The sequence below is a fragment of the Perna viridis genome, chromosome 6, assembly GCF_037379345.1.
Source record: "Perna viridis isolate PV_CMFRI_1.1 ecotype Kerala chromosome 6, ASM3737934v1, whole genome shotgun sequence".
NCBI lineage: Eukaryota > Metazoa > Mollusca > Bivalvia > Mytilida > Mytilidae > Perna > Perna viridis.
The window spans coordinates 29,420,634-29,448,295 of NC_142450.1; the positions used below are offsets into that span (position 1 = coordinate 29,420,634).

Sequence of the window (27,662 nt, forward strand, 5' to 3'; positions counted from 1 at the left end):
ATGCGTAAGGCTCATGAAGTAAATTCAAATAGGTTCTCAGCCCCCTGTTTCTACTTAGGGGGCTCATTATTCATTCTGATTGACATTAAAAAAACAAAACGAAAGAAGCACCTCACCCAACCAACAAATAATCTGTATATGATCTATGAAGAAAAAAAGGCTGCCTCATCATATTTTTGAGCCACTAAAATTTAATAAGAAATTTAAGATAAATGTTGGATGAGAACCACAAAATTAAGTTTGTGGGGTCTATAAATATGATAAGAACACAGACACATACATGTATTTGTTTCTGACCACCATCCCATTCAAGTGTTTGGCAAAAATACTCCTGTCCAGTGCCTCTTAAAGAGTCAGGCATTTGTTTGAAAAACTTGCTTGCAGGATCTTCTATCTCCATGATCAATACACAGTTTCTAATGTAACCACATATGTATTTAAAGGGACATGAATTTTTGTTTTGATATTTTATTGATAGCATACCTATGATCTATCAATGAAACCTTGAAATGTTATTCCTGTAGAGGTTTCAAAAGAGCTTTTAAAATGTCAACAGTTATTTGAGAAATACCTAATGCATCTAAACAATGTTTTTATGGCTACAGACAGACAGACAGACAGTAAGTGATATCCAGTAACAGGACTATAGTGGGTAAAAAAAATACTTACACTGTAAAATGATAGATAAAACATTTCCATCCTGTTGGCCTCTCCAGAAAATTATACACTTTATTCTGTAAAGACAACTTAGCCACTGGTTTTGGCTTGTATCTATATTTCTCTTGAATCACTTTGTTCATTTGATTCATAACTGGTTTAAATTGCATCCACGCTGAATCCTGTGGTTCGTTATCTTCTGGAGAATTTGGAGTTTCCAATTGTAAATCCTTATCGTCCCATTTGTTTTCATTTATAAACAAAGCTTCCTTATCCAAGAGAGGTCGATCAACACCACCATCCCCTTTATCATTGTTCTTTCCTGTCGACTTGCTTATATCGTCCAGTTCAATATTCTGTGTTGTCCTTTTCTCATAGAGAGGGCTGGGAGAACTTGAGGTTCCCATTACAATAGACATTGTTTGTTTGATCAGCTGATTGTACTAATTATATCTGTGTACATTTCTAAATCATGTCAGCGTACATTTCCCCCCTACAATAGAAATCATATAGTGTACTCGTTATTGCAATTAGCATTTCACAACAGAATCCATCACATTTCATAATATCCAATATGCATTACAGCTGCACTATGACAAATGCATAACTCCTCAGGATAACTTTTGTCGCATATAAATATTGCTTTATATCCTTATCATAGACTACATCTCACAAGAGTCTTTTATTCCAATCATCTTTAGTTATATCATAAATAGTAAAGATGAAATCTGAATTTGATCAAGTTTCTTACATATTTGACAAGCCAAATTGAGCTTCCAGTTTTCATATTTTGACCAAATTCCATGACTAAATCTTCATTAAGAGCAGTATGTAATTTCTGTCAAAAGCAGATTGAATCACACTGAACTAGCAAAGCTTAAAAAACAATTGTCTAAAGATTAAAATAAAAAAAATCATATGATATCATTAAATCATACAGCTATAATCCTAAAGTTGAATTTTTCCTCAAAAATGGTTTTTGAAAAAAATAATCACAAATTAATTCCTTCCTTACATATGTATACATTATGGAATTGAACATCAAAACATGATTTATCAACAGAATAATAACAAAAACTGCAGCCTTTGACCTTACTTTTTTATATCTTATTTCCTCATACTGTATGAATATTTGTAATACCAGTACATAACCTTGGTGACCTAGAAATATATATGTTATAGTAGATTTTTTTGCCTTGAATTACTGCAAATTTTCACTTCCCTTAAAAAGTTCAAAACTTTATCAAGTTGCTGCAGTAAACTACTTTTGATTCTCTTGAAAAAGTTTTGGAAAGAAATTTTTAATGTATATTCTGATAATCTACTAAATCCTGTGAAAGCCCATTTTCTCACCCTCAAATCTCATTAGTCAATTAGGCATATGGTTTAATAATTAGCAGTATCTACTGTTATGTGAGCATTAGGGTAAGTCAATGTTTATATAGAAAACAGATCAGAGAAAGATATCTTCCTTATCTTGCAGGATTATCAACATCATCTACAGTCAAGCAGAGTTCAGCATTGACATCAAATGTAAAGAGATACAATGGTATTTTAGAAAAATTATTGAATGAAGAAAAGTCATAATTAAATATTTTTAACCTTCTAAAAACAAAGGCTCCCAAGAACCTCAATCACTCACCTGGTTCATTTTTTCCCTTTCAAGGGCAAGAACTCTAATAAGAAATGAAAGTGAATTCTGTGGGTTTTTGAACCTGCATAAACCACTTCCAGTCTGAATTTGATAAAAACTGCCTTCAACCTAAATCTTTATACCCACTACAGGAAATATGGCATTTTCAGCCAAGCTGAGCAATGTTAAATTCAGCAATATTTATAAAATAAATGCTGGCATGATACAATGAGGTTTATAAAAATCAGAAAAATTGAAATTACAGTGTAATGTACAAAGAAAATGAGTAAAATAATGGTTAAAACTCAAGACAATTGTGTAGAATTGAATTCATATTGTAAAAAAGAAAAATATTATTTTCAGTATTTATATGGGGTTCTTCTACTATTGTTTTTATATTACAAAATAGGCCAAGTAAGTGGTTGAGTCCATACAGTTGTAGATTGCCAGGGTAATTGCCTATTTGCACTCAGCAGTTCATAGCAAATTGTTTCAGCATTACTTAAGTGTTTAAATGACATCAAAAGACAGAGACTTTGCAACTTGACAAGGTTATTCTCAACTTATTGACATTTTGTGCACTTAAAAAATAAAAATGGAGTTAGATTTGTTTAGATAGCAAGCTTTAACCTATTGGGTCAAATATCAAGATAACATTTTTATCTATACTGAATATTGCATGCCAAAATCTGTGTCATGTTCCATATCAACCCACTTACTCCTACATCTCCCCAAGGGAAAATGGTAGGTGGGATGATATGGTTCAAGGGTTGGTATGGCATGTAATACAGATTTTGACATGTCATGTTCTTTATTTATATCATTGCTATACCTCAAAAGTGTTTCAAGTAGGGGTGCCATATAGTGTATGGGATGTAGGTATAGGGGTGTGATATAGTGTATGTCATATAGTGTATGGGATGTAGGTATAGGGGTGTGATATAGTGTATGGGATGTAGGTATAGGGGTGTGATATAGGGTATGTCATAGTGTATGGGATGTAGGTATAGAGGTGTAATATAGGGTATGTCAGAGTGTATGGGATGTAGGTATAGGGGTGTGATGTAGTGTATGGGATGTAGGTATAGGGGTGTGATGTAGTGTATGGGATGTAGGTAAAGGGGTGTGATGTAGTGTATGGGATGTAGGTACAGGGGTGTGATATAGGGTAGGTCATATAGTGTATACAATATAGGGTTTAAACAATCACTTATTACAATCACTTATTATGCATGTAAGAAGATGGTATATTCTTATCTAAATATATGATATAATATGAAATATAAAAAAAAACAACAAAAAAACAACAAAATCAGATGAGAAGGAGCTTCCTTCAGTAAAGAAAAACATAGTATAGAAAAAGCTTATTAAATCTGCGAAATCATTTTTGAGTTAGCAAATGACTTGTCTCACCACTTCAAAGTTAAACTACCACCCCCTATGTACCTATATCTATGCATTATATGTGCATAATCCATGTGTATGTTTACTAAAAATAATCAAAGTAAAGCTAAGAATGTGTACTTTAAAATCATATTTGTAATTTACTACATAAGTGTATGATTATGAATTGTTTATTTGCCTCCATGATGTCAGCTAGCAGAAAAGGTTAAAATGTGGATTTTCAGTGTAATTTATTCAAGTAAATGTGAAAAACTTCTATGTTCATCATACCATTAGTACAATGAATTTACTTAATTTTCCAAACTTTGCAATGGTATGTAACTTTAAAATGCCATATGACCTTGGAATGCACAGTAAAACTTAGAAAATAACTTTTTTAACATGTAAAGTAATGGAAGTGAAGGAGATACAACTATAATTTCACCAAAGTAGGGGATAAATAAAAGTTAAACGTAATTATATTGTAGGTCTTTTTAAGAAAAATGGGCTGCTTTTCCCTATCCCCCCAAGTCTAGATTATCATCCTTCTTTTGATAAGCGGTCCATATTTCTATGATTGGTAATTTTTAAAAATATAGTTAACCTTTCATTCTGATTCATTAAAAAAATATAAAGGTGCTTTTTAATTATAAATATTAAAAAAAAAAAGTCTTGTTTCACAAAAAAAAACTGCATGGACCTTAATACCACTTAACCAATTATTCAATAAAATTAATAAGATAGTATGTACAACAGCCTAAAAAAACTCTTACATTATCTTGATTGGAATCCATCCATTTAAAATGAATATTTCTAATGTAACACCAAAACTTTTTTCCATCCATTCACAGTGAGCAGAAACAACCCAATGTTTGTCCATTATCCCACTGCATTGTGAGAACATTTGTCCATCATAGTTAACAAATCACATTACTTGTCTCCGTCTGAAAGTTACAGATCTATAATATTGTCAAAACGGTTTCCTAAATGACAGATAGTGTGGCTTCGTCTATCTGACGGGACAAAATCATTCAATCTGATACTTAATGGATCACAATGGATAACAATAATGCCAATATCTAGAAATTTTTCTTCCTAAAATAATCCTTCCAGCTTACAGTTGATGGAAAAAAATATGTATGTACTTGTTATGAAAGGACTTAGCTAGATCAGATTTATGCTCATGTCGTATGATTTAGATATTGTCTCTCCAGAGTGATACGGTAGCTAAGGGACATGTACATGTACTGTTCCAAGTTTTGCTGTTATGTGCCAAATTATCCAAATGCCTGCAAGATGAACATGTGAGATGGATCAACTGTAGAACTTTGGTCCTGCAGCTACTAAGCTAAAAGTAGTCTCCAATGTATGCTTAACCTAGAAAATAATAATGAACAGTTGTTTGACATAAACACTAAATAGGAGTTAAAATGAATATAACTTCCTGTTAAATTTCCTAAGGCTTCCATATTTAAGTCAAATTTGATAGAAGCATCGAAACTGAAATTCTAGATAAAGAAGATAGGCTTAAGCCTTAAACTGTCACAAAATCTTAAAACTCTTATTTACAGAATTTGCAGAAAGTAGAATATTGACCCTTGTCATAGCTCTTGTTGAAAGGTTTCATCCAGTGTGCAGATGTCACAAATGAACAAGATTCTGAGCATATTACTGATGCACACATACCATTGATCATACTGTAGTTTCACAGTTAGACCTATATTTATGATTTTAAGATTCCAATAAATTAAAAATTAGTTATGGGTGGATCCAGGAATTCAGGTAAGGGGGCTTTATAGCAGAATTAAAGGTTAAGCAAAGCAAGACATTTTTGGGGTAGAATTTGTAAAAAATGCAAGATTTCATGGGTCCATGTAATTTTTTTCCCTCATCTATTCAGTAGTTTCAGGGTAAAAGATGTTTGAAAAATTGATAATGACAAAGATCACGACAATGGTTGCAACAGCTCACCTGGTGTATGGACAGGTGAGTTAATGAAATAGAAAATGACGTGTAGCAATGAAAACTTTCATTTAAAAAAAAACAAATTTGACCAATCAAACACAAAGTAAGTTAAAAATCTTAGATCCCTATCCAACTAAAGCAGGCCTTTTTTGCATTGATGGCAATTATTATGAAACTTACACATTAAGACTGTTCCCTAAAAACACATCGTCATTTGTAGAGTACAATATATGTAAAACCAGGTAATGTTTCTGATGCAAACAATATTAAGAAAATGGTAACCTCTACATTGACTTTACCAATACTCTTCAACTTGACCACAAAAATGTATGTATCAATCACTGAAGGTGAATTGATTCCATGTTTTCTATCTAAACAATGCACAATTTATTATCACAATCCAGGACCATTAAAATAGTTACCTTGCTACAAACTTAGCTATGGAGACATCTTATCTTAGTCCAGATGGTGGTATCATCAACCAAGATAACAGAAATTCAGATATATGACTCTATTCAAATGTCATTTTCTTTGTAATAGTTTCATGTTCCAACATACTGTAGAAAAATCATTATTTTACTATATAAAATCCTACATAGTTGGTATCATTTTCAGATCCATCAAGATATGTTGAACTTCAGGTAATTCACAGATATCTGTCTCTAACCCATTGGCACTGAATTGTTTTATATTTCAACACAATTAGAAAAATAATAATTTTATGACAGAATGACAGATGATCCTACATAATTTGAGATCCTATTAAACCTAGAAGGATATTGTGATTAATGAGAATAAAGTCTGACTGATTAGTTCTTGAAATAATATATAAAGTTGACCAACAATGAGAATTCAATTTGTTTTTATAGAGAGTACATGTAGACACTGTAACTGTCTCTTGGACTCAGTATATGGAAGCCCCAGTAATTGAAAATTGAAAAGTGAGAATTAAATCACTGTTTCACCCTGCTGATGATCTAAAATCAAATGGAAGTAGATATTCCATTTAAGGCTTGGAATACAATCATAAAAATCATCAAGTGCAGTATCTGAAATGTTATGATATGGAATGAATTTCTAAGTAAATCAAACATCAAAGTGTAGTAAAAACCTCTTGTGAAATAAATGACTATTATGGGCTATGGTTTTGAATAAAAACTCAAAGGACCAAAGCAACTTCAAGTATAAAACGAGCAACATTCAGCATGCTTCAACAAAACAATACCAAACTTCTTACGAGCAACATTCAGCATGCTTCAACAAAACAATACCAAACTTCTTACGAGCAACATTCAGCATGCTTCAACAAAACAATACCAAACTTCTTACGAGCAACATTCAGCATGCTTCAACAAAACAATACCAAACTTATTACGAGCAACATTCAGCATGCTTCAACAAAACAATACCAAACTTCTTATAATCAATATGATTATTTTTTCCCAAAATGAACTAAGATTTCAAAGGTTTCAGATTACAATATGCCTAATCTAGTAAATGGAATTAAAATGTTCAGACTGTAATAAAAGTAATAAGGTTCTACAAAACAAATAACTATGGCATCTGTATAGGAGTAAACAAGTCCCACACTTGTCTGGATCTGTGGCACCATCATATATTTGTCAGCAAATAAGTAGCTTTAATGTGTAAATAAACACTTGACCAGTTAAAAATCTTGGCAACCATTCAGAAGTAAAAAATCCATGACATTTTATAATATCAGAACCAGTATTACAAACAATAAAGCAATACAAACTAAAAACCAAATAAAAACCACTGAAAAGGAAAAAAATGCATTCGCCTACATGTACAAAATGACAGATAAAAACTTGCTAAAATAACAGAATTCTAACAATTAAAAAAAAAACATTCTTTTGTTTAAGTCCATATTGAACTACGAGTGATCACTTCAAGCTTTGAGATTTCAACGGAGAAAAAAATTGTATAGAACAGAAGAATTTTATAATATTTTTTTGTAATAAATTATTCATACCTAAAACCAATTTACTAATCAAGTTTTTTTACATCCCCAATGAGGCAAATTGTATAGCAATACATCATGCGTTCACTATTTTTTAATACATTTATTTCTTGATTTATTACTGTTTGAGTGAACTTAAATTGTATTGTTTTCCTTGTATATTACAGAAAAAAATTAAGTGCATGTAAGTGGAAATGACTGAACTCATGCAGAAATTAAAACCCCATAAGACATGTGGTCAGGTCACAAGGCTTTCCAGCTAGCATAACAGAAATACTATACCAAAAGACAACTATTAATCTAAGACTGCAGGATCTTAAAAAAAAAGAATTCTGGAGAAAAAAATATTAATACATTTCTTTTATTTCAAAAGTAAATTGTCATACACTCTAATCAGGCTTTTCTTGTTTTTCAGGTCTAAGAATTCACCCTCTTCCTCTTACTACTGCCTTATATTAGTTGATTAATGAACATGAATGTACCATCCTCTCTCATATCTGATGTTAATTTGCTTCACCAGTATGTGTTCTTGACATGCATAGTCTCCAATTCTATAAGACTCAATATTCAAGATTTATATACCATGTCCTAATGATAAAGCAACAGTAACTTCAGTATATGATGTATAAACTTCAAAATCTACTGAAGACTAACCTCATTCTCAAACTCTGTAAAAACTAGTTAATGAGAAAAGAACTAACTCTTACCATTTATCAAATCATTGACAGAGTTTTATCAACCATGAGTGTAGATGCATGTTACCAAGCAAGCTTCAATAATGTAAAAGGAAGCATAAATTTAAAAAAGAAAGAGTTCTAGTCATTCATTCTCATTGATTTTTACTCTTTATTCGTTATTTCATTTTAAGTATTGAAGAATGACCTTTCCAAGCTATCAATATTTGATGAAGCTAAAATTTACAAATGAACAGTTTGGTTTTTAAAGACCAAATTTTATAGAAGATGAATATTACTTTACTGCCAAATTTCACAACAATTAAATGAATCCAATATTATCGTTCGATACTTCAGATAGAATTACATAATGTTTTAGTACCAATGTGGATCCATAGAAAAATATAACATAGAAATATCCAATTTCCAACATCATTTTTTGTAGTTTTAAAAAGGTTAACAGTATTTTGTAACATTTAATTCAAGGCTTCATTGAATTTTCAGGCAATGAATTTGGCATTCATTTTTATTGTTTCACAAAATACATCATAAAGCATGAGCATGAGTAAATTTTGATATTTCCAAGGCAGTTAATTGACAAATGTTTGATAGAAATAGTTCAGAGATAGATTTTAAGTATATATCCAACTAAAAAGCATGCAAATAAAAAATGAACTGTTTTCATTCAGATATGTTATGACAGATATGGTCCCTTCTATTCAATATCTCATAATGGTTGCGGAGCATATACATGGAACAGATATGGAAGTGTAATGCAGTGATGACAATGCAACTATACACTTAACATAAGTACTGACATAATCAGTTATTGAACAAAATCTTACTTGGATGCTGATGCCAGAAAAACCTTAGGTTTGCCTTCTGTGACTTTTGTCATAGACAAGACAATAAGATGGTACATCTATTTTATAGACCAATGACAGATTACCAACTGATCAGTGATAGATAGATGACTGATTACTAACTGATCAGTAGCAGATCAATGATGCATTACTAACTGATCAGTGACAGATAGATGACAGATTATTAATTGATCAGTAATAGAAAGATGATTGACTACTAATTGATCAATGGCAGATAGAGGGCTGATTACTCACTGATCAATGACAAAAAGCGGACTGATTACAAACTGATCAGTGACAGATAGATGACTAATTACTAACTGATCAATAACAGAAAGAGGACTGATTACTATCTACTCAGTGACAGACCGATTACTGAATACTAACTGCTCAGTGAAAGATTAAAGACTTATTACTAACTTATCAGTCACAAATAGATGATTAATTACTAACTGATCAGTGACAGATAGATTATCAATTACTAACTGGTCAGTGAGAGATCAATAACTGATGTAGTAGTCAACAGTTGATAATTGCTAATTGTAATTTAATGTAAAATCATAGATAATTGACTCATCTGAATTTCAATTTTTTTTCAATTGAAGAAATCAAATTTAGTTGAATATTTATGTACCAGTCTATATAAAATTCAGGCACTGCCTATGGTAAGGTGATTAATGGTGAAAAGTAATGAATCTGATGATGCATTTTTTATCTACATATGCTGTATTGTTTGGTGACCATAGTCCTTTCTGTATTTAGATCTGTATTTTCGAGAAAAACTACACTTATACCTCCCACTACAATCAACCAAATCAAACCAAATCAAGAACAGTAACTCTTGCAAAGTGCTTATTCTATGTACAATTTATATAAATTTTATCTCCAAAGAACAACCCTCACATAAAAAACTAAGACTGGTAATGTGATCTATAACGGTTTAGGAACAAGATATAAAGCTGAATTTGGTGGAGTTTTGAAATGCACAAACCACCTCCAGTCTGATTTTTATAAAGACTGTTACTTATGTCTTCATAACATGTCATCTTAAAACAATAAAAGGTCTTACCAGGTAGAAATTAATTTTTCAATGTCCTTCACATGTAAATAATTTAAGATAACCAACCATACTTCATTGAAATATTGAAACAGATGTCATAGATGGTTCAATCACCAATCAAACTGAATAATTAATTTCCAGTACTGAGTAGTAGATTGTTTACAATGGAGTAATTGGCAGATTTTAATCAGAAATAGCCAGTGGTCGCAAACTTATTGATAATATTGAACTAACCTTTAAAAGTCACACTAACAAGTAATGTACTTTATTAATGAATTCTGACACAAGAAGGTAAAAAAAAACAATGGTTCACTAAATCAGCTCATGGGAAGTAAAATATGAAAATATGCTTTTGGTTAAAAAGAAACAAGTTTCTCTATAAGACATGTATTCTTATAAAGAGTAATCAAGGGAACCAAGATTCTAGCAGAAAACAAAAGAATGTTATCCAGGGACAAAGACTAGACATGGAAAATAGATACACAACAAAGAACATTAAATAACAAAAATAATACATACAATGTAACAAAAGCAAATGAGCAACTCGGACTCCACTAAAAACTGGGAGCATGGACCAGGTGCATTGGTAGGGTAAATATTATCATTTTTATTCTCAATGCAAGGCAGATAGTGAATATTTATTGTAGTATAGTGTAGATATATACATTGTGTAAAATATTTATACTTTGACTTGTAGAAAATCGAGTTGAAAAAATCTCCTAAATTTTAATCAAATGTTTCATTGCAATAATAATAGAGCAGCATCTATCAAGTGATAAAAATAATTCACTAATACACAATTATCTAATCATTAAATAACATAAAAACTTCTCTGCAACTCCACGATTCCCCTTTTACCTAAAATATCTGCTGCTCACAAGGGATCAACATGACAGAATATTAAATATTAAATAGAACTGATTTTAATTAACAGTAATTAATCAAACTTCAACTGAAAAACTCATAACATACAAATCAAAAGACACATGTACTATAAAAATAAAAAGTCACAAAACAGCCTAATCTTTCCAATATTTCTGAAAGCCTAAGTGAAGTTTCTAATTATAGTGTTACAAAAAAAAAATACAAACAAAACTGTCACATTAATATTACCTTGCCATCTGGACTGTATTGTTTACCAATTATACAAACATTATCAACTGTGTAATACTTATATCCTGGACAATAATTGTTTATCCATTTAGATTTCTACAGCAATCATATTACACCATAAACCTTATAAACACTGGTAACAGCTGTCTAAAGCAGATATTGACTGTCAAATTATTTATAGAATCTTCAATAGTGTCGCCAATATCTTAGTGAATGATTTGTTGAGCAACATTGAAAGACAAGTCTAAAATTGAATTTGTGATCTGAGAACTTTGAAAAAAAAAACAAGGTCAAAGTTTAAAATATTCTTTAATTATTATAGTATATATGATTGGTATTTTTTTGTATTCAGCACCAATTTTTAACTCAGTTTCACCAAGGCATGTTTACAGATGTTAATTCAAACACTGAATTAACAACATATAATTTTGAAGAAGCCACTACACCAGACGACTTGGCAGTTATGCTGTTCATCCATGAAGAATTTAGACACACTTTAAGTTTTCTAGACATATAACATCTCTAGCTGAAATCCAATCAAGTTAGATGTATTAGAACCTATGTGATACATTGCTCCTTGTGAGCATACCTGATACATTGCTCCTTGTGAGCATACCTGATACATTGCTCCTTGTGAGCATACCTGATACATTGCTCCTTATGAGTGTACTACAGCAGCTGATACTGTACATTTAGAAGTTTAAAGAAGTTTAAATCCCCCTTTTTTGGAATTTTCTTTTTTGGACAAAAGTTTGGCACAAATCCTGAACAACTTCCTCTTTTTGTAAATTTTTAGAATGGACCCTCCTTTCAAAAGTTTTTCGATTCACCCCTGAGTTTATTTTGTCCCAACACATTGAGGAAGTGTATGGTTGCAGTATGACAGCTGTATAAAGTACACTCACATCAATTTGTATTATTTCTGACTTTGTAAATAATAAACTATTTTCATCTGGTTTATATATCACCTCCTTACTAGGAGTTTACCACAGTGACTTTTAATACCACAAAATCAATCCATAGGCATAAAAATGTTTCATATAAGTTACTACATATGTCACACATTTCATACGGATGTGATGCAATTTCCACAAAAAAAAAGCCTCTATATAAACGTTCTTTTAAGTTGCTACTGAACAGACTGACAAATATATTAGATGACCAACAGATGCTAAGTGACAAAAAGCTATTTAGTCTGAGTTGCATTGTAAGCAAAATGTAACAAGTCATAAAAGACCCTTAAAAATATATGTTGCAACATTCATTAACCAAAAATTCCTGATTCCCTTTTCCTAAATTACAAAGCAAGGTATACGAAGTTCTAAACCTTAGAGGCATGAACTGCTATATAAAATTTTAAAGTATTAATATGGAACCTAATGATAAGTATTGGGATTTGTTTATCTCTAAAGCAATAGTTAAATGTAAACTAAACAAAGAAATAAATGCCCCTACACTCCAATTGTGTAGCCAATAACACTCAAAGTATGACTATCCTAGAAACATCTTAGTGTCTGGGAGACACTGAAGATGCCCCTGCACATGAAAGAGTTGTCTAATGACACTTAGGCAACACAATAAGTAAGCAACTTTTCAGATTTACTATGGTAGAATGTATTGGAAAAGCGCAAGGCATACATTTCTTGTAACAGCTTGCTTTAATGTAATTGACAACTACATTATTTACAAACGATGAAACAACATTTTGAAAGAAGAATTTTGAATGGAATTAGAATGTTTTTATTGTCAGCACAAAATGTGTCTACTGACATAATAAATAATGTCTCATGACCTCTTTTTGATATTTTGATATGGAGTGCTACTTAAGAATGAAAAAAAAATGTAAACAATACTGAAGTTATAGTTCAGTCTTATATGTATAAATACTTCTTACATCATCAAATATCCAATTAATGCAGAACAAAATTTAAAAAATCTTTGGAAAGACACAAGCCATTTCCTTGAAAACTGATAAAGTATAAAACAATCAATGACACTATTTTTGCCAGTATGTATAGTAGTCATCATAATATTACAAAGAAAAAGTGCTTAAATGACAAATCTGAGAAAAGTACACAAAGAGTACATTATAATTGGTCAATCCTATTAAGTAGCACTCCAGCTAAGGATCATGCAAAATGTGATGCATGGGTAAAAAGTCTACATATTTTTATTTTTGATATTTTATTTGAAATGCCATAGTTAACATAAATTTACATTCAGTTCTTCATATAACCGGTGTTCTTAGGAAATAAAAATTATATAGAATGCACTGTAGATTTCAAAATTGAGGGAGGTAACTCCGTAAATGACACTCAAATACAATAGTATCTATTGAAATTTTAATGTTGATTACCTCCTAAGAGCAGGCAGATTTAAATGAATAAGTACACAGTTTATAGTATAGACCATAAAACAACTTAATAACAAAAATAAAAATATGTAGCCTTTTTTGGGGTGTATCACATTTTTCAGATTTTGCATGATTCTTACAAAGACAGCTACTTAATTGTTATTTGCCTCTCAGAAGTTATGGATTGATAAGTATATAATTTTGATAGAAACTAGAGTACAATCTAGTTGAAGATTTGCATATTGCTGATGTTTAAGATATCTAGCTTATATCGAACTCATTACTGAAGAATACATTAGATTTATTATAATAAACACAAAATTTGAAAAATGACAACAATGAATTTTTTCATATTTGTTTTTAAGTAGCATTCCAGCTAAGAATCATGCAAAAAGTGATACATGAGTGAAAAGCCTACATATTTTTATTTTTGATATTTTGTTAAAAATGCTTCAGTAAACAGAAATTAACATTTGGTTTATCGTATAAACCGTGCTCATAGGTGATAAAAATTGTATAGAATGCACTGTAAAATTCATTCATAATTAAGGGAGATAACTCAATAAATGACACTCAAATACAATAGAATCTACTGTATTTTCAATGTCGATTATCTCCTAAGAGCAGGTAGATTTGAATGAATAATTACACATTTCATGGTATAGACCCATAAAACAACTTAATTACAAAAATAAAAATATGTAGCCTTTTTTTGGGGTGGATCACATTTTTTAGATTTTGCATGATTCTTACAAAGACTACTACTTAAATGTTGATATAAAGGCGAACTCTGAAAGAGCAGCAACATCTTCTGTGCTTAGGATATGTAAGACTAAAGTTTCCATCACAATAATGTGTTTCAGAGGAGGAGGATAAACATGTCAAACAATAAAGTTAAGAGAAGGTAAATTGATCTGGTGATCATAGAAACCCCAACATTCCAAATATTCAATAATTCCTGAACAGTAAGAATTTCAAAGTCAACCTGTGTTTTATTGTTTAAAATGTTTTGTTCAATCAAAACAAGATAAGCTAAAATCTTAAATTAATATTGACAATCAGCTGGAATCAAGACTGGGATACAGGTAAAACCCTGACACAAATGAGCAAAGTCATAATCTAAACAAGACAATACCCAATAATTTAACTAAATTAGGATCCAGGATAACTCATAATAAATACTAATCATAGCAAATATTATACCTTTCATCAAATAGTTTGATTCTAATTAAGTAAATGATATCTACATCAGGCACCACGTAGTATCTTGCTGTTCAAAGGCCAGACAGAATCATACCAGCACAGGAACAAGCCCAATGAGGCAAGAAAACTCTAAATCTGATTGACATCATTCAGTTTACTAGTTAATTAAAGTGTTATTCAGTGACCTGAGACTAGGGATAAAAGTAAAAATGATAAAATCTCTACCAGGAAGTAGTTTAATGTTATCAAGCATCAGTTGCAATATATTTAATTAGTCAAAGACTTATAGAAAAAGCCCTGATAAGATCAACAAATGTCATCAATTACAATTTTCATGAAAAATTCAATATTTCCTTTTAGTCTAAATAAGATATCATACCTGAAAATGCCAATGTCAATATTGTCTAATTTTAGAATAAATTTTCATATATGTACATGTATTTGTCTGTCCTTTTTCTCATAGAAATTTGAAAACATAGAGTAAAGATATGTAAAATTTGATGGTTTGGAACAAACTGAAGAAAACAAAGAAAAAAAATCTCAATTTCTAATGTAAATTCAGAATTGATTATCAAAGTGAGTAAAACCAAAATTCTGCTTTATACACAGCATAATTGTACATGAAGTTCATTTCCCACATATGGGTAAAAAAAAAAAAGTAATTTTTTAAAAATTATTTAAAAAAAAAAACAAACTATAAAATGAGCAAAAATTAAACAAGTTCTCGTAATTGTAGACTGGTTCCCGATCGCAATATTCAGTATGTTACACATATACAAATATTGCAGTCCCAGGAACCAGCATATCATAATTGGTTCTTGTAGATAGAAAATCCTACCTTGTAAATATCTGTGTTTCTATGATCTGCCACTAGCATCAACCAAGAGTTTTTATCAATGTAAACTAATACATTGGTTATAAAATGAACCTATACATTGATTTTGTCCCATTAAAATAATGACAAAAATCTATTGTTTAAGCAAATAATCTCAATATCTGCAATTATGAAATAAAATAGGACAATAATTCAATATTTTCATGGATTATGAGAAAATGTAAAATTGAATGGGTATTGAACACTCTCTAGGTGAATGATGCCCTGTAGTTGAATTTCTGTCACTCTGTTTACAAATACTGCATTTTTAAATGTCATGGCCTGGTTAAAAGACATGGAATCACATCATCATCTGAAGATCAAGTAAATAGAAGTCTAAAGACTGATTTCAATGTTAGGAGACACAATAATGGAAAGGACTAAAATTTGAAAGACACATATCATAGTGACATGCTTGAATGTTAAAACTCACATGAAATAGAAACAGGTTTGACATGATGTTCAGAGGCAAATCCAGGATTTCAGACTGGAGGGGTGTAAATAGAATGAATTTATGAAAAATCAAGATTTCATGCAAAAAAAATTTTCCCTCAATTTCAAGGGAGGGGGGCAGGGTTAGGGCCATAGCCTGAATCCACACCTGCATGTATGGATGGTAAAAAGCACAAAAGATGTATGAATGTTGGCAGTAACAAGCTTGAGTAGTGTTTTGAATGTTCAGACAGACAGGTTTGAATTTGGACAGAAAGGTTTGAATGTTTTATATACATGTATATGCCTAGCTACTAGCTGCAAATTTTAATAGAAAAGAAATTATTCATTTGAATGAAAAATTTCCCTAAATAAGTAAGTCGTTAACATAAAACCAGTCAATATTGTTACATCTTAAACATGTGTGCAAGCTTTAGCAAATTTCATTCAAAGGAGTTGCAAATGGTAACTGTGGACAGAAAAATGGACAGACAATGGGCATGATCACTATATATATGTACACCCCATTCAATACAAAGTGGGGCATTAAAAGAAACAGAAAAAGTTACAAATATGTACATGTAATAACTCACATAAAGACTGGTTATAGCCTTATTTTTATCCCACATAAGACATGGATATTTTAAACTATGAGTTTAATCTGATGGATTATATAAATAAATACATTTCTAAACAATATCATAAATTACCTAAGTCAATGACCCTTGTTAGTCAACCAAATACTGGTACAAGTAATCAAATTTAAAATTAATACTCAGTAAGACTGTGGCGCCTTAATTAAATATCTTTACATGAAATATCATTCTCCCTTATTTACTTGTATGCAAAACTGGCATTGAAATGGCAAAGAGTTTGAGATAATATAATCCTTTTCAATTTTTGATGCCCCAACAATATACCTTTGTGTAAAAATTTAAAGTAAGGTTATTCCCCTTCACCAAGATATGATAATTATTATATTCCGTTACACATACATGTATACCTACATATTACCCTTAAACTTCCTATAAAATTCCAATAAAATCTTTTGTGCAGTTTAGGAGCGTATGTACTGCTTTCAAGATGAGGAAAGAAGAACAGTGACAATTGAGGTACTTCCTACACACATTCACAAGACCATTAAACTGCCCATTTTCCAAAATTCTGCTTTAAGGCAGATTACTCTACCTGCATATGGGAAATAAAAATTGTATACATCTCTTATGTGGACCCCTTTCTTCCTTTTAACACTTTTTGATAATGAGAATGAATTATAAACCTAGGAGAAAGTATCAATTAAATGCAAACTAATCTGTTATCAAAAAGCCAATTTGTCTGAAAAATTGTTCAACATTCCAACTGAAAAGATATTTTTTTATAGAAATGAACAAAGCGTACTGCCATACTGAGCTAACATCCTTTTTTCTGTACAAAAACTAAAATAAATACTGGAAGAAATAATCACACAAACAAATGACTTTACCTCAATAATAATCTATAGACTAGGTATACCTGGTGCAGTTCACAGAATCAAATGAAATTTGCACATTTATTCATTATAGTGGATATTGGGAAATTGATGGGAGTTTTTTAAGGAACTTCAAACATATAAACACTGGGTTTGTAAGTGTAAACAAGTTCAATTAAATTAAGATACTACTCTACCTAATATTCATGCAAACCTATGATTTTCCACTTTTTTTTTCATTTTCAACAAGACATGGCATATACAATTACTGACTGTATAAGAAAGTGACCTTGTACCTTAAAAGTTTACCAGTAATCCACAATGTACTAAGATCAAAAACCATAACTATAGTATCTCCAACACAAATTTTCTGGCCATTAGATAATTAATCCATAGGCAAACAACCGAGGGCCCCCTTTTTGAAGTACAATTATATGTCAATTACTACCTTAATTATTCATAAAATACAATAAATAGCTCTTATGCTTTAGTATATAAATAAATGGAAGTCAATTCCGAGCAAATAAGGTGAAAAATCCCAAAATGGAACTGGTTATTCACATCTGATATCTTGAAGCAGAAATTCAAAATTTTATATAGTTTTTAATTTAACATTTATATTTTTTTTACACCTGATAACTATTCAAAATCTACAATTTCAAAATACTGATTACTGTCATGGAGTCAAAACCTTTTAAAAAGCATAAAAGATACATAGATCTGTTAATGATCAGAAAGGCAACCCCTATTTTGTCTTTTTGGAATGCAGTATGAAAATCTAGTTAATATCAACAGAGTTCATTTTGAATTTTGAATGAGGAGATTGATACTTCCAGCCTTTATTTCTGACTCTTAAACATGTAAGGACAGTTTAAATACATTCTGAAGGATTTAACATAATTCCTTGTAGACTTACCTTACCAGGTACCATGCTGTACTATAATTGATATATGAACTAATTTATTTAAAAAGGCCGGAAAAAATAACCTCTGTCTTTATTTTTTATATTATAAGATATTCTGATATTATTTAAAGAAGACCACCAACTACCGTCACAAAATAAAACATACACTGGTTAACCGAAACTGATTAAACCTTGTTTTTTGATTTAAGCACGAAAAAATCTTATCCTTTAATTAATTTGTGATTACCAACAAAACTGATGAACCTTCCATCAACCTTTTGACCTGATTGATTTCCATGTTAGGATCATGATCACAGTGCAGCATGTGTCTTTTTATACATAAATACTTCTTTTGAAATTAAACACCTCAGATTTCAATATCAAATTATTCAATAATTAGTTATAATAGCAATCAATCAACAGCCTGACCTTTGAAAGGATGAGTACCCTAATACAATGAAGATTAATTAAATATTTTTATCTGTCCAATAAAGCAACCCCTCAATTCATTCTGTTTGGCAAGTATTGAATTGAACTGAAAATATATTGAAGTTTTCCATCTAGTCGGAGTGCAATAACGCAGCATAACCTAGAAATAGCACAAATGTCATTATGATGCTACAACAAAATAGTCAGCTCATGTGAGCTTCACAATAAAGGGCACATTTGGGTACTTCAAATGCTTTGGATGCTTTTGTTACTTTGTATGTATTATTTTAGTTACTTTATGTTCTTTGTTGTGTATGTCTGTTTTCCATGTCTGGTCTTTGTCCCTGGATTGCATTCTTTTGATTACCCCTATAAACTTGGTTCCCTTGATTACTCTTTCAAAAATGTTCACATAGAAACAACATAATCCCAATTAAAAAGTATAAAACACCCTTAATAAGGTCAATTGTGACTGGCTCAAAATTATATTTTGGGAATGAAGTATGCAATAAGGAAGTGATTGTTTGAACTTTTAAAGAAGATTCAGTGTATGTTACATGAAGCCTCAGATATTCCATTGGGGCAAGACATCAGTGATAAAAAACCCTGAAGCACTATCAACAAAGTCAAATGTTATTTGAGTACAAACAGCTCTTTTTCTATTAGGTCATTATCCAAAAATTACTATAACTATTTTTCTTCCGGGCAAATTCTTAGGGATTGAATTGCTCAGACGCCATTTCCAACTGACAACTGTATAAGTATACAATTATTCTTAAATGCCCAATTCAGTCTTAATTTTGCATGACTCTTTGATAGAATGATACCTTTCAAAACATTTTACATCCCATGACAGATTTCAGTGCAGTAGATGTTAAGGGATGGCTTAAGTTATTAATGATGTAGGTATAAACTTTTTTTAAAGATAAATCCAGAGCTGGTATATACCATAGGGGATATGCTAATATAGTCATTTATTTTTATTCATTTCCCATTAGTCCTGTAATAATGCCGCCTATCTAATCAGAACTACTGAAACATGGAATCCCATTTACAGTTCCACGATCGAGATGCTGTTATTATTAATTTTAATAATTGTCTATTGATTTTTTAGATGAATGAACTCCCAATCCGGGAGCAGAACGACTCTTTGGTTAACAGTATTACATGGCATGTATGCTGTGAAAATGTAGATAATATATAAAGGTCATGTTCAAAATGGCAGATAATTGAAAGATGAGAATAGCCATATTCCCTTTTTCATGAAATAGAATAAAATATATGATAGCTGTTCCGCTCAATAAATTTTGAGCAAATCTCATTCTGTATATAGAATTTTAATTGAAAATCTGTAGTTTTATTGTAAAAACTTAATTAAAACTGAATAAGTTCATGAAAAAATTTGTTTGATCATTCACTGTACAAAGCAAAAAGTAATAAGCCTTGAAAAAAAATTTCAAGCAATTTGTAAATGTCAAAAAGTATCCTTATTCATGTGCATCTTAATTTTCAATGAACAGGAACATTAAACAAAAACATACGTAAAAGGAAAGAATCTAGTTTCCGTATTTCTTCTTCTTCCAGTCATGATCAAGTTAGAGCAGGCATACAGTCATAGGGGAGCGGACCCAATGTACACCCTCCTAAAATTGTTTAACTTTTTTTGTGCATGAATTCATTTAACAAATTCTACCCAACAAATATTGTCTAGCCTTGCTTCACTCTGCCTTAAATTAAACATATGTGACCCCCACCCCCTGAAATTCTTGATTTGTTCCTGTAAAGCCTAAACAGAGACAAGAAAAATGATTTTAAGGAAAGCCTTAGAAGACAAAGATTGAAAATTTGAATGATTTTTGGAAACAAAGGACTTTAGCTCCAATAAAAATTGAAAACCAATACTACCTGTTGTAATGTTATGGTTAGCCAAAGGCAGTTTTCATTACAGATGAGCAACAATCCCTGTCACATCTCACAGTTGCATTAAAAAAAATCATTAATTTTGCTGGGTAAAAAATTGTTCATCATACACCCAAAGATTTATTAGGTATTTTTCTGGTTATTTTAGGAAGATTTTGTGCTAAAATCTAGTCAAATCTTGGGTATCAAAATTAGGGGTTAAGTCAGTAATTTTGGAAAATCTGCATGATTTCCATTAGGAAGAGTCTTTTTAACAGACCATAATAATACTAAAAAATCCATGATTAACAATGTTCAATCAAGCCACAGATTTAAATACCCAATGCAATTAATGTGAAATATTCACTGAAAACTCTGATGCTATTCTAAAATCCACAAATAAACAATTAGACAAACCACAAAAAATTATATCAACAATTAAAATCACCTTTAAGCTATTGTCAAGTTTTCTGCACTAGATTCAAGACATTTTAGATAATCAAGCAAATCAGAAAATAAAATACTATGTCATGAAATGAAAAAATCAATGATTTTCATCTTGTTTTAATTGTGATACAATACTCAAAGACTGCATGCTATTATTCCCACTCCTATCAGATTAAATTCTATATACTTCAAACTTACCTTAAATATTTCGATTAATCTTTCTCCTTTAGCTGTTCAATATGTAGTTCAAAAGTCGTTGACAATGTTTTTACAATATCCAACAGCTCTCAAATATACCATATGACAATCTGGAAAAAATCATGGTGGACTCCAATTAACTTAACTCAGTTTATGGGTTTCAACAAACCAAGTCATTAAGTGGAATCACTATCTGCGGATTCCCTTGGAAGCGCTCTTATGAGTTGAAATAAAATCAATATTGAAATGCTACGTATAATGATTCATATTTGTGACGTATTACTGAAGCCCACGTCATCTTGAATATAAGTTTACAGTAGCAGCTGCTGAGGGTAAAATGAAGTATTTTTAATGTTCTGTTCAGTAGATTTGTTTTTTTTTCTGTTTTGTCTTTTAACTTTATTGCAAATGTTACAGATATTAATGTTATCTACACCAGTAACCTATATCTACACCAGTAACCTATTCTTGCTAAATATATATGTACAACAGTATATATCATGTGTTTTTATATGTAGACAGTGTAATTTGTTTTATAATCTATGATTGTTAAGACAATTGTGGTGATAAAATCAGTTTCCTTGTGGGAGAAATGAAACTTTAAAATCAAATTATCATTTAAAAACATTTATGAAGGGGAGAGGCAAAATAATAATGCAAAATTATCACTTTGTATAAAACTCTCTTTTTATACAAAAATAGAAAATACTCCTAATGCGGTCACTTTATTAGACTTTGGTATTGCATTCATTACATTAGAGTTATCAGGGATGGATCCAGAGATCTGAAAGGAGGTGTTCCAAACTATTAGCAAGCTCCATACAGTGGCTGTTATTCCGTCAACCTCTCTTACTAACTACTGCAGCCAGGCCTTTTGAAATTCTTGGACATTATTCAAATTAAATGGTGTTTGACTATTGGATAATGTTGCTTAAAATCATTCACTTTTTCCTGACTTTGCAAGATTAGAGGGCTGGTTGCAGTATCTAGGGTGAATTTCAAATGTCAGACACTGTTTAAGAGTTTGGTCATTTAGTACTCCAAAAAAGCACAAAATCAACCAATTATATAAACAAAGGGCAGGGGGTTGCAGGAACCAACCAAAATCTTTCAATGGTGATCATCATATTTTTATTAGTGTTTTTCTACAAAAAAAAAAAGTTACATATTAGAAACTGCAAAATGTTGAACTTCAGAAAAAAAATTTCAATCATTATCGAAAGGCGAGTTCAATATGATTTTGAAATGAAAATAATGTATAGAAATGTTGGAACTTTGAATAACATGTGTGATCTTTGTTCTTTAAAAATTGCAAGCAACACTGTTAAGTACTTCTGTTAGAATAATGCAAAATGTGTAACAGGTGTGGCACATAAAGAACAAAAATGCTGAAATTGAAATGCATTAACGAAGTATTCACACCTCATAACCTCCAGAAATAACCATATAAGTGTTTCTTAAGGTTGCCTCTTTAAGATATTGATAGGTCAGTTTGTCAAAATGCACTATGGAAATATATTGAGAAAATTTGTTTGCACTTTTTCCATACATAAGCAGTCAAAAAATATCTATGTCACAGATATTTAAGGATATAATTAATTAGCTTTTGGAATGATTTCAATTTGTTGACAACTTTTTTTACAAGTCAATTGCTCATTATATTAAAATTCACACTTTACTCGATGAAACATTAAACTTTAAAATGTGTTATAACCAATATATATCACAGCATTATCTTACATTTGTGGGAACTTAACATTTCATTTAAAGTCAGTATATCAATATTGAATTTATATCAGCAAAGGTGGGTTTCAGACCAGCATGCTACTCCCCCTCCTTCTCAAACCAAATCAGTATAGTTTTAGACATAGGTGGAAGCTTAACATTTCTTCAAAGGTCAATTCATCAAGATTTACTTTGTTGGCAAAAGAGAAGAGAAGAGGACGTTGACAATTTAAAATAACTTTTGTCCAATCCCTTTGCTCTTAATGCAATAAAATATGTTCAATTCAGTTCTCAGACCATCATGCTACTCCCCCTCCCCCTCAAACCAAGCTTAACACTTCTCTACCACAAGTGGGAGCTTGATATTTCTTTTAAGATCAATACTTATATTGTAACTATATATTGTAAATAAATTGCAAATCCTTTGTTTAAACCATTATTAAAATATAAATCTGGTGATTTTCATCATTGAACTAAACAATGTATGTCGTGATACATACTGAATATTACATGTAAAAGTCTGTATCACATGCTGTATCAACCTGAGACTCATACATCACCCTAACGGCTACCGGCGGGGTGATCCAGGCCAAGGTTTGATACAGCATGTGATTTTAACATGTCATGTTCATTACATCATATATTTTAACCATACTCAAGTATGTTCTGTGAAAGTGTGCAATATAGGTCTAGGGGTGTGAAATAGGATATGCGATATGGGTTTAGAAGTGTGATATAGAGTATGGGATATAGGGTAGACGATATAGAGTTGAAACAAACACTTATAATGCACATCCTAAAAAGTTATATTTTAATCTTCATATATGATGTACTGTATTACCAAGAATCAACTTATTTGCTATTATGTTGCAGTATGATGGAGAATTAATTGATATATCCATGGTTTTATATACTTATTTTGCTAAATCATAGAAATATTTTTTTTCCTGAAAAATTCATCTAATGCTTTTAAAACACAGATGTATCTGGTACATGAATTCTTTTAATCTTTATTCCATTATCACATCAATGAAATTTAGCAATGATCATCACAAAAATTTCTTCTCCCTTTTAACGACCAAAATCAAAAACAAAGTCATTACAAAAATACTCTAATATTATACAATTAATGCTTAATCCTGAAATTACCAAGACTGCCTACAGGTACATTTAAGTTGTACTTAATTGTCTAATATCAAATAAATTGTTGATTAACGAAATTTAAGTGGTCATAGGCTCCCAAAAGGTGCTAAATGGTGGAGAGATATGAAAAGTACAAATTAAGGATCTGATATGCCCCAACAATATTTACAAAGATACTTGCACAAGATTTGCGACTCGTAAAAATACAAAGGTTGATATTACCATGAATGGTTCCAAAAACTTAGTGTTTCTTGGGTGGAGCATTTCTAATACCACCTGTCTCTAATTATGTGTAACAAGACAGCAAGATTTGACTTGCAATATTATACTTCCATCACCGAGGATCATACCTTAGGCCCCTCGGTGACAAGCCAGCAACAACATGATTAAAGAATTAATCCTTTAGGCAAGTCAATTAACTGGTTATTTAGATCTACTATCCCCTACAACCCAGGTAGGCTCTCCTGCCATATTTCCCAAACCTCAAGTGTCTTCATTCCATGAACAACTTTTAAACTAGCTCAATATAGCTATCTGAACCCTGTTGTTTTTTTTGACTGGAGCTTAATGTAAGGGAAGAGCATGATTTGACTTGCAAAATTATACTCTGACACTGAGGACTGAACTCAATGACAGGCCAGCAAGAAACCAATTAGGTTAAAGAATTAATCCTTAAGCCAAGTCAATTAACTGGCTATTAAAAAAAAGATACCTTCTAAAACACAGGTAGGTCGTCCTGCCACATATGAAATACAAGATTTTAGAAGTACATACCAAAGAATCATAAGCAGTATTATACAATGATTTGAGGATGATGGGAATCTTAAATCATGTATATGATTATCATAAATGTTTTTCATTTTACAAACACATTATCATGATGTTTCATATGAGCAAACCAACATCATACCCAAATAATTTAATTTACATATGTACTGTGTCAAATGATATACCAGGTTACTAACATATGATGATGCAATATATGTTTCTCTTTTATAATTCATGTTGTCAATGTACGGCTCTGGAGATCCGAATTTTTGTCACCATTGGACAGTGAGATATACTTCAGGGAAAGTGATCATAATTTAATTTTGTGAGTTGAATTGTTGAAAAAATTAGTTGAATTTTACGCCTAACTTATCTGTAGAATTAAGCAGTCAAATAAAAAACCCTAGACACTGTTATAGTGTTGTCATGATACAAACTTTCATAAAATAATGTTTGATAATACTGCTGTTTTTTTTTCTTTTTAAAGCTCAAAACAATAAATTTTAATATTTGTAATACAAAAATAGTTTTCCAACAATGACAATGAACTATGATGAATAATTTTCTACTTTTATAACTTTAGAACAACAAACCTTAAAAATGAATCAATATACAAACAAAACCTCAGCACAATGAAAACGATGAAGATGGTTACCTCATGAAACAAACTATTGTAATGTGACATTCATTGCTTGATCTGAAATATCTTTTATTAAAACTGACAATAGAATATTAAAATGATCATCATACTGTATAAAGAAATGGTCCAATGCCGTCTGATAAAGGGCAAATAATGTGATGAAATAAAAGACAATCATGTATTATTATTCCGGTGATTAAGATCCGATTAGAAGAGATAATCGTTTATAGATGGCCATGATTGATTTAAGGATTACAATCTTATGCCATTTAATATGTTGTATCTGGAATTTGCCCTTTTGAAAATCGTATAAAAGGACTGTACTATATTATTTCTGTTAAATGATGAGTGCATATAATGTCATTTTAACATTAGTCAAAGTAACTTCAATTGATTTCATTCTGTTTCAAATCAGCATTTCAATGATTTGACATCAATCTAATGTAAGCATCAAAGTAACTTGGATTGATATCATTCTGTTACAAATGAAACCTAGATAGGCTTTGGTGAAATTGAATATGATACAAATATATCACTGATTTCAAGAGTTGTGTCCCTTACCCTAGGTCTACCTCCTTAACATTAAGTCCATCATTCTGGAAGATATTAGAGTAAAGCAGGAGTCACTACAATATTATATTTTGCTATGCATTGTCAGTATGGAAAATAAAGAAGTTTGTATTATCTACAACTCATATAAAACTGTAATATAGACTTTTCTATGAAATTTGACATAAAATTTATATTTTATCATTTTATATCAAGTGACTGACATATTTATTAATGATAATTGATGAAAATATAATATTTTATTGGGAAGAAATTCAACAATGTATTTCATGTATGTCATCTAATTCATTGTTGTAACATTTGTTTCAATAAACACAACACATTTTTAACACAGCAACACAGAATCAATATCTGTTTTGTAGTTGTTCATTTCCAAAAACATTACAAGTGAAAAATTAAAAAAAAAAAAAAAAAATGGAGTGGGTGGGCCATCTTGAATATCCATTTTCCAAAGTATAAAATGCTTCATGAATATTTACATGGTAGTCTCATTTTATTCCAATTTTCAGCAAGCATTAAATGTTTCAAAAGAATTTTACAGACAGTTTCATCCTTATCGACTTCATAAATCTAGTTTACACAGGTGATAAACATGAGTAAGATTATGACATACTTGCAAAAACTATTGCCATAGGGATCTTTGAAAATATTTATAACAACGTGAATCTTTGATCTAAACACCATCAACAGCAAATATTATCATAAAGCCAAGAAATATTTTACATATATAGTTCCCAAACTTTAACATTGAATTTCAAAGAACCAAAAAGACATTTTTATCATAGAACCACAACACGCATCTTTAATCTTAAAGTAATCTTCAACAAAATAAATAATATATCATTAAGCCAAAATTTATTCTTAACATGTAGTCACCACAGCTCTAGGATTTCCTTTTCATATTACCCATAGCAAAACAAATTTAGCCTAGCCTACAGTTATGTATGTAACTTTGAGGGTTGATATCTGTTATAGGAAATTTTTTTTATGTAACTGACGTCGAATGCAAATTATAGAGCACTAAATCAGTCCTTACTTCAAAATTCTCAATGACTAGCCTGAATAATAAAGGACTGTACAGGATTCAACTATCCTGAAACAAGTACACATCATTTCACTTGCCCAAATCAATATTTACTAGCCCCAGGCTGAAGGAAAGCACTGCTAAATTGTAGATCTTTCACTAGCATAAACGACAGTGATACCTTCAAATTTACAGGATATTTAACAATTATAAATACATATTAAATTTTGTAGTTAAATATGTTAATTGATCTGTG

At 30.7% G+C, this 27,662-nt stretch overlaps 1 protein-coding gene across 6 annotated transcripts in view; it reads right to left on the reverse strand.

Annotated features, from left to right (window-relative positions):
• LOC148614456 (potassium voltage-gated channel subfamily KQT member 1-like) overlaps window positions 1–27,662 on the reverse strand; it is an 81,740-nt gene that overhangs the window by 40,540 nt on the left and 13,538 nt on the right. For 2 of the 6 annotated variants that reach the window (XM_088588537.1, XM_088588536.1), the window contains exons 2-4: window positions 21,537–21,646; window positions 4,447–5,050; window positions 670–1,150 (exon numbers count right to left, since the gene is read on the reverse strand). In XM_088588537.1, the coding sequence (XP_088444663.1) occupies window positions 670–1,076 (407 nt within the window). In that variant the 5' untranslated portion in view covers window positions 1,077–1,150; window positions 4,447–5,050; window positions 21,537–21,646. Of the gene's footprint in view, window positions 1–669; window positions 1,151–1,753; window positions 1,819–4,446; window positions 5,051–15,723; window positions 15,800–21,536; window positions 21,647–25,765; window positions 25,791–27,662 lie in introns of those variants that run through there. The other 4 variants (XM_088588540.1, XM_088588538.1, XM_088588541.1 and 1 more) reach the window with 4 other exon arrangements.